The sequence below is a fragment of the Calidris pugnax genome, unplaced genomic scaffold, assembly GCF_001431845.1.
Source record: "Calidris pugnax isolate Ruff unplaced genomic scaffold, ASM143184v1 scaffold9, whole genome shotgun sequence".
In the NCBI taxonomy this organism is placed as follows: Eukaryota; Metazoa; Chordata; class Aves; order Charadriiformes; family Scolopacidae; genus Calidris; species Calidris pugnax.
In genome coordinates this window covers 189623-200052 of record NW_015090778.1, presented here as the reverse complement: position 1 = coordinate 200052, position 10430 = coordinate 189623, and the positions used below count along the sequence as shown (strand labels likewise).

The following is a 10430-nucleotide window of genomic DNA, read 5'->3' as shown; positions in this document are numbered from 1 at the left end:
CCAGAGAAGGGCAACGGAGCTGGTGAGGGGTCTGGAGAACAAGGAGGAGCTGCTGAGGGAGCTGGGGGTGTTCAGCCTGGAGAAAAGGAGGCTGAGGGGAGACCTCCTCACTCTCTCCAACTCCCTGAAAGGAGGGTGTAGCCAGGGGGGGTCGGTCTCTTCTCCCAAGTCACAGGTGATGGGACAAGAGGAAATGGCCTCAAGTTGCACCAGGGGAGGTTCAGGTTGGATATTAGGAAAAATTTTTACACTGAAAGGGTTCTTAAGCCTTGGAATGGGCTGCCCAGGGAAGGGGTTGAGGCACCATCCCTGGAGGTGTTCAAAAGATGGGTAGACCTGGTGCTGGGGGACATGGTTGAGTGATGGTTTTTTGTCAGAGTTGAGTTGATGGTTGGACTAGATGATCTTGAAGACCCCTTCCAACCTAGATGATTCTATGAAGCGCGTTCTCGTGGTGCAGCCCACGCGGCAGGGAAGGAGGGCTGCTCTCCAACCTCTCTCCGTTGTTTGTAGGACTACCTAATGCCCTATGGCTGTGCCATTAAAGACTATGCCAGTGGCCTCTGCCAACCACCCTCCGCTCACTACAAGCCTTACACTAGGTCGACCGCTGTAAGTCCAAACGCAGACAATGTTTCCCTTGGGATTTACGGACAGTTTGGCTGGTTTTGCCTGAGGAACCCACGTGCCTTGCCCCGGGGACCCATCTCCTGCTGAGCATCCCTCCCGGGGAGAAGGGACCGGGGATACAGGGAGGCAGCAGGACAGGGAGGAGCGGCCAGTTTGGCACAACGGGTAAGGCACGGGGAGCCAATGGCACAAAACGGCACCGTAAACCCCCAAAGGACAACACTTGCTGACTCCATGGGAGCCTCCCACCAGAAACAGGCTGTTCACAGGCAGCTGGAAGCGTTTTCTCTGGCCAATTCAAGCCGGTGACGGTCCCGTGGGGACACTGGGGTAAGCAGGGCTGGGGCAGACCCTGGCCAGGGCTCCCCACTCCAGCGGTTGTCCAAAACGAGCTCAGGGCTTCTCAGATACTGAACTGGGGAGGATGCATGTGTGGATGAGATCAGCTTAGCCCAGGAGCTGCTGGCATGGTGGGATGAGCCATGTTGGCTTCCCTGGAGCACTCAGCATGTGCTGGGAGAGGATGAGGAGGGAGAGCAGTGGCCACGGAGCACCTGAACCCTTGGCAAGGAGCTCCAGAGAGGTGGCAGCTCCTGCCAGGGTCTGGCTGTCTCTGCAGGGGATGGGACAAGTGCAGCCCTGCTTGACATTTGCTGGGTTTTCCCAGCAGGATTTGCTTCAGGATTTGGGGTTTAGTGGTTGGGAGCCTTCCTGGGATGGTGGGAACATGGGTCTCTGATCCCTGGTGTGTGGCCAGCTCAGACATCAGTGACTCCTGGTCCTTCTTTGAGTGGTCCTGTGTTTTCATAGAGAGCAGAGCTGCTCCGTGGCCGTATCCCAGGGCAGGTCCTCACCCCCAGGGAGTGACATCCTCAAGGGGCATCCTTTGAGCCTGTTCCCTGTCTGCTCCTTGGACCACTGCAGAGTCCTTCCCCACTGCAAAGGCCGTTCAATATCAACTAAAGGAGAAAATGGTTCAAAACCCTGTGGGTTTCTGGTGGGAGTTAACACAGACAAGCACCTCTTTCCACAGAACATTTCACTGGTGTCTCTCAGACCTGTTCGATCCCTTTCTGAGTGTCTCAATAGTGGCTGGAGCTCTGCACCACGGTGGGGCTGGGCAGAGCAGACCGGGGCTCTCCCGGCCGTCGCTTCCCCTTGTCTCACCAGAATAAAGTCCTACTCCCAAGAGAGTGGTGCAACTTTACTCTCTGCTGTCTAAATCCCATTTAAACCATCTCCATATCTCCCTTTCCTCTCCAAATGCATCGGCTCTTGGCCCCGGCATGTCCCTGGGTCCCGATGCACTTTGGTCTGTTCGTGTGACCCTCCAGTGGCACCTGAGGGTGGCACAGCCCGTGTCCCCTCACCCCTCACCGTGCTTCCTCCCCTCCTCTCCGCAGGGTCTCGATGACTACGGGTCGAGGTCCGTCAGCAGGTAAGATTTCACCTTCCTGTCACGTTACCTGAAAGCAAACTGTTGGTGTTGGCTCTGGGTGAAGCCGTGGTGCCGTGTCCCCGAGGGGGTCCCTGCGCGGGCTCCCCAGGGGACAGGCGGTGGCTGGGATGAGACGTGGTGTGGGGTCTCATGTGTGAGACCCAGCATCTCCCAGGGAGGGCAGGTCCCAGGGCCAGCCCCTGTGTCCCCAACCTCACACCCTGCTGGGGCTTGTGCATCTCTGGAGAGAGTCACAACTCCCCGACCTCCTCCGGGCTTGCACCCGGGCAGCGAGGCCACAACGAGTGTGTGCTCTGGGGGTCTTTCCCACCACCTTCTCCCACCCAGCAGCTCCTCCATCCCTATTTCCACTGCCTTGGAGCCACCCCGTTACGCTCTTGGGGGGTGATAACCCCAAAACATGGGCTGTGAGCGATGTGGTGCTGGGCAGGGGTTGATTTCCACTGCTTTGGAGCCACCCCGTTTCGCTCTTGGGGGGTGATAACCCCAAAACACGGGCTGTGAGCGATGCGGTGCTGGGCAGGGGTCAAGCTCAGCACCCTGCTCCATGGTTGGGGGGGGATTGCTGCCGCCGGTTCCCGTTGCATCGTGCTGGGGGGCTGGGGGTCCTGGGCACGGTGCTGCCCCACGGCGTGTGCCCCCAATCCCGGCCACTCTGGCAGTCTCCTGTGCTTTGTTCCGCAGCGGCAGTGGCAGTTTGGTATCAACGGTGTGAGGACACCTTGGCTAGCGGCGGCCCCTTGCTGCTTGGAAGAGCTTTCTGCTTCTTTCCCCCTCTACACCCCTCTTTTCTTTTTTTTTTTTTTTTTTTTTTTTTTATTTCTTTCCTTCCCCCTTCGTTTCTCTTTCTCTACTTCTTTTGGATTTTCAACTCTTGTGATCTTCAAGGAAACCATGGTGCTTCTCCACCCCTTCCCCGGTGTTCACAGTGCCCTTGTTTCTGAAGCCTTTTCAGAGCAGAAACTGCCCATCGGTCTGTGCTCGCTTTGAAGCAGCCTGGATGCAGTTTTTTACACTTTAGTGGGACCCAGTTTTTTTTTTGTACTCCTGTGTGAATGTTAGCGATGCGCTCTCCCTCCTCCGGGGCTGCACGCCGGCCGCCTCGCACGAGCCTGGACAAAAAACTCCCAGACTGGAACAAAATATGCATGGCCTCTGGTGTCCGTACTGTTACCGAGCATCCGGGATGCCCGCGCCCGGGATGCCGTTCCCAGGGGGGATAAGGGGCAGGGGGGGCAGCATCCCCACGCCTCCCCCTTGGCCCTGATCCGCTTCCACCCAATTTTTTTTTTTTTTTTTTTTTTATTTCTTTCCTTCCCCCTTCGTTTCTCTTTCTCTACTTCTTTTGGATTTTCAACTCTTGTGATCTTCAAGGAAACCATGGTGCTTCTCCACCCCTTCCCCGGTGTTCACAGTGCCCTTGTTTCTGAAGCCTTTTCAGAGCAGAAACTGCCCATCGGTCTGTGCTCGCTTTGAAGCAGCCTGGATGCAGTTTTTTACACTTTAGTGGGACCCAGTTTTTTTTTTGTACTCCTGTGTGAATGTTAGCGATGCGCTCTCCCTCCTCCGGGGCTGCACGCCGGCCGCCTCGCACGAGCCTGGACAAAAAACTCCCAGACTGGAACAAAATATGCATGGCCTCTGGTGTCCGTACTGTTACCGAGCATCCGGGATGCCCGCGCCCGGGATGCCGTTCCCAGGGGGGATAAGGGGCAGGGGGGGCAGCATCCCCACGCCTCCCCCTTGGCCCTGATCCGCTTCCACCCAAACACCCGCCCCGGTGGCTTTGGGCGAAGCAGATGGTGCCAAGCTCCCCCCCCTCACCCCCCTCCCCAGGCTGGGGAAAGGGCTGCTTCTCGGCTGGGGTCCCGCCGGCCGTGGGGTGCAGCCGGCAGCCCCCCTGGAAGGGTTATTCCTGGTTGTTTTATAAATATATATATATATATATTTTTTGTAGCAAGGTATTGTTACCTCATGTTAGTGCTGGGGGGCTGGTGCGGAGCCACCCGAGGATGCTCTCGCGTCCCTAAACCGGGCTTGACGAGGCACCCTCCCCGTGCTGTGCCGGGGGCTCGGCAGCACCCGGGGGTCTCCCACCCCGGGCTGGGTCGGTGCTGGGGGTCCCGTTCCCTCAGCCGAGCCCGGCCGTAGCCCTTCCAGTGCCCGTGGCCGTCTCCACCGCAGAGCTGTACACGCTTTCTTTTTCTGATGTGATTTTTAGAACCTCTTAACATTGCCTGTTTACTAGGACATTGCTGGCAATACAGACACACACACACACACACACGGACAAGTTTTTGTTTTATATACTCGCCTCTGGGCATATTGTAACAAGACCCTCCTGCATCGATGTCCTGATTTTGCTAAAGATTTTTAACCCAGGATATTTCATGCTGAGTGACTGAACGTAGAAAGGGGAAGAAAAACAAAACAAAACAAAGAATCCCAGCCTAGCAAGGCCTGTATGGAGATTGTAAAGCGCTGGAAAAAAAAACAAACACCTTTTTTAAAAGCCAGAGAGAAATGTGCCCTGTACTGAGTTATTGTTTGAATAAAAGTTTTATTTATTGCATTGAGCTGGGCCTCGGTGTCTTTTTTGGCTGCCGTGCCTGCGTGCTGCCCGTCACCGCCTGCATCGCCCATTGCATGTTGCCATGCAGCCTTTTTTTATTTTTTATTTTTTATTCTTTTTTTTCCCCATCTCCATCCCCTCGGCATTAGCCAGCTGGGGGGTTTTTAAACAGCTTTGCTGAGTGGGAGCAGCGAAAACTGTTTAAGGGCCCCATCCCTCCTCCCTGAGCATCCCGGGGGGGGGGATGCTGCTGCCGCCACCGCTTGCTGCACGGCAAGGCTGCGCTTCCCCGGCTCGGCGGCGGTGGGAATGTGGCCACGGCCAGGGTGGGGGGAAGGAAACCACCCCCCTTCCCTTCCGTAGCCCCCGCCATGCCCGGCCTCTCCTCTCCGCAGGTGGCTCCCATTGCCCCAGCTGGCCGTGCCCTTCCTTCCCCTCCTCGCAGGGAGCCGGCGGGCAGCACCAGCAACTCAATAAACACCACTTTTCCTCCTTTTTTCTTCTTTTTTTCCTCCTGCTTCCTCTACCCGGAGGTGCTGTGTGGGGGGCTCTCGGGCCGGGGGGTGGCCGCCGGCTGGTAGCCCCCTTCCCTCTCCTTAACCAAACACCTTCTGTTCCCATCAAGGGGCCGGAGAGCGTCCCCGGTGTCCTCCAACCTGCCTTCTCTTTCCCTTGCAGCCCCGATGTTGAAGTGGCCAGGTTTTGAGGTGCCCCCCTGCCCGTAGTTAGTAAGTTGCCGGTCTCGGGGGGGACGGCCGAGCCCTGGGTGTGCTGGTGCTGGGGTGACGGCCGCGGGGGCTGCGCGGGGACGGTGCCACCGCTCTGCTTCACCCCCTGCAACCCGGCCGAGCGTGGTGTCCCCCCCCTTCCCCCTCGCTCACCGCTTGTCCCCATCCCGGTGGCGGGAGCCCTGGCTCTACCTGCGCTGCATCCGCACGGCTCCTCGCTCTGCCAGCACGCCAGGGGGGGAATCCCACGCTTCCCATGGGACACTGAGCTGCTCCCCCCGCTGCTGCCGCTCCCCCTGCTCCCCATAACCAGCCTCTTCGGTTGTAGGTCGCCGGGGGTCCCACCAAGTGCCTCGTCGCTGCGGCGCCGTCCCCAGCCCTCTCCTGCGGGACAGGGCAGAGCCACACTAATGACAAGTTTTTTGAGCAGCTTCTTTTGATTGTAGACCACCCTGGGGGACATGTCCCGACCCCAGCCTCGGGGGTGGGCCTCAGGGCAGGGATGGAGCCGAGACCCCCCGTCGCTGGTGTCGCAGAGCCCCAGGAGAGCCCTTTCCCTGTTTCTCTTTGATCCGTGAGCTGGTTTTCCCGCGGCTGCCGGAGCTGTGGGCTCCCGTCCCAACGGCTCTCCTCTGCCAGAACAAAAAAAATAGTTAAATAATAACCCCCGGTGACTCATCAAAGCAACCTTTCCTCTCCCTCCAGTCCTGAGAATCTGTTTTGGCATCCTGGGAGGAAAAGTGATCTAAGAATCTGCATTAATTAGGTGGGAAATTAATTACCCTATTTTTAAGCAAAAGCTATTTATCTTTTGAGGAAAGCGCACGTGGAGAGGTGAGGGATGGCAGGGGAGAGGGGCTTGGGGAGGCAGCGAGTGCCCTTCCCGGGGGGGCGGGGAGGGGGACTGAGCCCCTTCCTCCTGCCCCATGGGAGGTGGCCGGGGATGTCCCAAATCTGGCCACGTCCAGGCAGAGGTAGCTGGTAACCAGGGCTGTTCCTGAAGTGGATTAACCCCATGGTCATATTTGTCTTGCTAATGATTTATGGGCACCCATGTCTGGGAATGGCAGGGGTATACCTGCCAGGGGGACAGGGGGAGACCTGCTGGTGGCCCAGGGGACACAATGTGTGGGGATGTGGCAGCACTGGGGCCACGCGGGGCTCACAGCCACAGGGACACGGCCATTGCCTCCGTTTGCAGAAAGGAGAGGGTTCCTGCAGGTCCCTGGGGAGGGCTGGGGCAGAGGAAGGGCTGGCTGCAGGCAGGGAGTGTGGCGGGGGGGGCTGCAGGCAGGAGGGACAGGGGGTGCACCAGGCTGCAGGGTGGGGGACTCTGCAGCTCCCTTGGCCACTGAGCCCACTGCAGGCTTGGACCCAGTGGCTCCGGGTAGCCCAGGGTGGCTGTGCACCATGGGCTGCCAACAGAACCCCCGTGGCTGCCTGCTGCACCCCCTGGGTGATACCTCCTGCCAGGAGGGGACAGAGGGGACCTCCTTGGGGCAGGTAAGGGTGGTCCCCCCCAATCCTGGCTGCAGGACCTGTGCATGCCCAGGGCTGCAATGGGCTGGCCATGGAAAGCGCTGCCATAGGCGGCCCTTGGCCACTGAGCCCACTGCAGGCTTGGACCCAGTGGCTCCGGGTAGCCCAGGGTGGCTGTGCACCATGGGCTGCCAACAGAACCCCCGTGGCTGCCTGCCTGCACCCCCTGGGTGATACCTCCTGCCAGCAGGGGACAGAGGGGACCTCCTTGGGGCAGGTAAGGGTGGTCCCCCCACTGGTCCTGGCTGCAGGACCTGTGCGTGCCTAGGGCTGCACAGATGCCGTGCACAGCAATGGGCTGGCCACGGAAAGCGCTGGTGGCAGTGGGACAGCGCTGGGGACACCCCAGGTAGGTAAAAGATGGGGGTCAGCCCTGGGCTGCGCTGGTGTGCTGGGAGCCAGGCTGTGCTCGGGCTTGTGAGCTCCTCTGGGTGCCCTTCTTCTCCCCGTGCTCTGCCTCTTGGATATTTAGCTTCTTAAAAGGATTCCCAGCCAACATGGGGTTGCAAGCTCTGCTCTTAGCCAAGGGGGGACCCAGGAGCCATAGCCCTCTGCTCCCCCACAGCAGCATGGTGCAGAGTCGGGCGATCTTGGGGTGCTCCTGCACATGGGAACGACTCAAACCCAGCCTGGGGGGGATGGAGCAGCTTCTCCAGCCTCAGCATCCCCCCTTTGGCAGCCCCAGCTTTAGGCCTGCTGGAGATTGAGGTGGGAGAACATCCTACATGGTGGCCCATCTCAGATCTACCACGGCTTTACGTGAGAAAGACACGGAGGAGCGAGGGACAGCTCGGCCCAAGGGCTGCGCAGGGGGGATGGAGCAGCTTCTCCAGCCTCAGCATCCCCCCTTTGGCAGCCCCAGCTTTAGGCCTGCTGGAGATTGAGGTGGGAGAACATCCTACATGGTGGCCCATCTCAGATCTACCACGGCTTTACGTGAGAAAGACACGGAGGAGCGAGGGACAGCTCGGCCCAAGGGCTGCGCAGGGCAGAGCATTTCCAGCTTCACCCCCCCCTTTCCCAAATGCTGCTGGACCCAGGGCGGGTGGAGGGGCCAGGACTGGTGGCTCCGGGTTCACTGGTGGCCCTGCTTAGGCTTGGGCTCAGCCTCGAAGCGTGCCCAGCTCTGCAGCAAAAGCTTCTCGGGGGTCTCGCCAGGTCACCCCTCGCCGTGCCAGTGGCCCCGTCCTCGCAGCTTTGCCCCCCCCCAGCTGCCACCATCCCTCCTGCTGAACTCTGCCTTCCTCTTTCTCCGCAGAAACCCCTTTGCCAACGTCCAGCTGAAGCCAACGGTGACCAACGACCGCTCGGCCCCGCTCATCAGCTGATCCGGGACCCCCGGTGCCCGCTGTGCCGCGCGGCGCTCGCCGCTGCCTCCTCCTCGCCGCTGCATGTCCAGCTTTTTCCAGGACTTCCAATTTTTAGGCGGAGTTTATTTAATCCTGCTACTTTGAAAGCCAAAGGCTAAAGCTAGTGCCCTCGTTCTCTCCTCTCTACACCCAGCTTGTCCCCCCCGGCCCTCGGTGGCAGAGGATGACACCGCTGCCCCACAGCCTGTCCCCTTTGCCTGCGCAGAACTAGGGGGATGGCAGCCCCCTGCACCCTCCCAGCGTGTCCCGTAGCTGGGATTGCTTCTAGGTCTTCGCAGCAGCTCGCCAGGGTTGGGAGAACAGTCTCGGCTGGAAAATAGCTCTCCAGAGCCGTGCTTTGGGCTGGCACAGGGCGGAGGGCAATGGCAGAGGGGAGACGCTCCCCCCGCTCCCCTCTGCCCGGTGAGGAGGGACCCCTGGGACAGACAGGGTAGTCCAGATCCCCCACACGAGCCACGATGGGGGTGTTGGGAGCCATAAGGAGCTCCCAGGCTCCTGCGAGACCCCAGTCACCCACCCCGGGCTGGAGGCAGTGGGGTGATGACAGTGGGGTGCAGCCCCCGCGGGGACGGGGACGGCGCCACTCCCAGAGCTCCTGCAGCGCCGGGTCGCTGTATATAGTAGGGTATTATGGTACTGCTGTAAAATATAAGCTAGAAAAACCACTTTTGGAGGCGAGGGCTCTGTTTAAGCGTGCCTTGGGGTGCCTGGGGCCGCGGGGTGCCCGGCGGTTGAAGGCTGGGGGGGAACTCCCCTCAGACAGGCTCTCCCATCCAGACCTCTTGCTTGGCTGCTTGCTCTTCCTGTATTACTAGGGCTGCATGAGAGAGAGAGATAGAGATAGAGATAAATATACTTACACACACATATATATATATACATTTGCTAAGCTTATTGCCGGTGTGTGTGCCCCCGAGTGAGCCAGTTCCCGCTGCTGCCAGTCGCTTCCCGGCTCCGGGAACAGGGAGAAGGGGTTTTTCCAGGCAGGAACTGCCTCTCCTGCGGGCGAGCGGCTGTGAGCTCTGGGAGGTTTTGCCTTTTCCTTTGTATTTGTCATTTTTTGCACAGTTTAATCACTGGTGCACTGTGGCCCGGGCAGGGGATGTTTTGCTGAGTACAGAGCCCTGGGCGCGTGGGTCGCTGCCGGTGGGTCTCAGTGCAGGCAGGACTCTTTCCAAAAGTCAGATGCTCGTCGCTGCTGTGGCTCCTCTGACAGTTTTTGCAGGAAAAAAAAAACCTTTTCTGGCTTCTTCTGCCATCGCCCGGGCTCTGGCTTGGGCAAGGGCTGGGAGTCTCTACTCGATGTGCTCTTCTTCCTCTCCTGGGCTGGAGCAGACGGATGGGGGGATCCAGAGAGGACAGGGGCGAGGGGAAGGGCTCTGCTGCGGGGTGGGAGAGGGCTGGAGGGGGGTCATAGCCCAGGGCAGGGGGCAGGCCTGGGGTTCCCCTCAGCCACCGGACCAGCGTTGTCCTCTTCCAGCCCATTCCCAGGGGCTGCAGCCCCCTGCCAGGATCCCTGGGCTGCCACCCCAGGCTCCAGCCAGCCCCCGGGGTTTCACTGCACCTCCTGGCTTGGTGGCACCTGCAAGATGTAACCTGAAATAATTTTTTATGAGTAAAAGTAATTTATGAGCAATAAAATCACCCCCACCTCTCCCACCCCCAGTGTTTTCCTTGGCTGGAGGCATCGGCCTGGCCCCGGAGCATCCCTGGTCCCAGCCCCGGGCCGATGCCGGCAGAGGCCGATGTGCTGGGCAATGATCTGGGCAAGAAACGGCTTAAGATATTTTAAAAACTTTATTATTGGCCCGATGATATTTGACACACATGCTGGGAGCTGTATGGAAATCAGCACTGATAAAAAATACAGCAATTATGACCCGTATTGATAAAATAGACAATGTAATAATAGCCTTTCTATTAAAAAAAATATCCAAGACACAGCTCTGTCCTCATGCTGCCCTCCAGAGGCAGGGACCTGCGGCGCCATAGACCAAACCCGGCTGCTGGGGGGGTTGAGGGGGGGCGCAGGACCAGCATCCCACCGCCCTGGGTGCGTGGGGGGAATGTGGGGGGGGCGTCTGGGGAGAGGGGGTGAGAACCCCCCAGCAATGCTGAGCGAAGCCCCCTGC

General features: G+C 59.3%; 1 protein-coding gene across 1 annotated transcript in view; it reads left to right on the top strand.

Annotated features, from left to right (window-relative positions):
• Positions 1 to 9657, top strand: part of BAIAP2 (BAI1-associated protein 2) — a 70232-nt gene extending 60575 nt beyond the window's left edge. Inside the window, exons 15-17 of the mRNA XM_014949707.1 lie at positions 514 to 612; positions 2034 to 2068; positions 8187 to 9657. Of these exons, the coding sequence (XP_014805193.1) occupies positions 514 to 612; positions 2034 to 2068; positions 8187 to 8256 (204 nt within the window). The 3' untranslated portion in view covers positions 8257 to 9657. The remainder of the gene's footprint in view (positions 1 to 513; positions 613 to 2033; positions 2069 to 8186) is intronic.
• Positions 9658 to 10430: the final 773 nt, after the last annotated feature.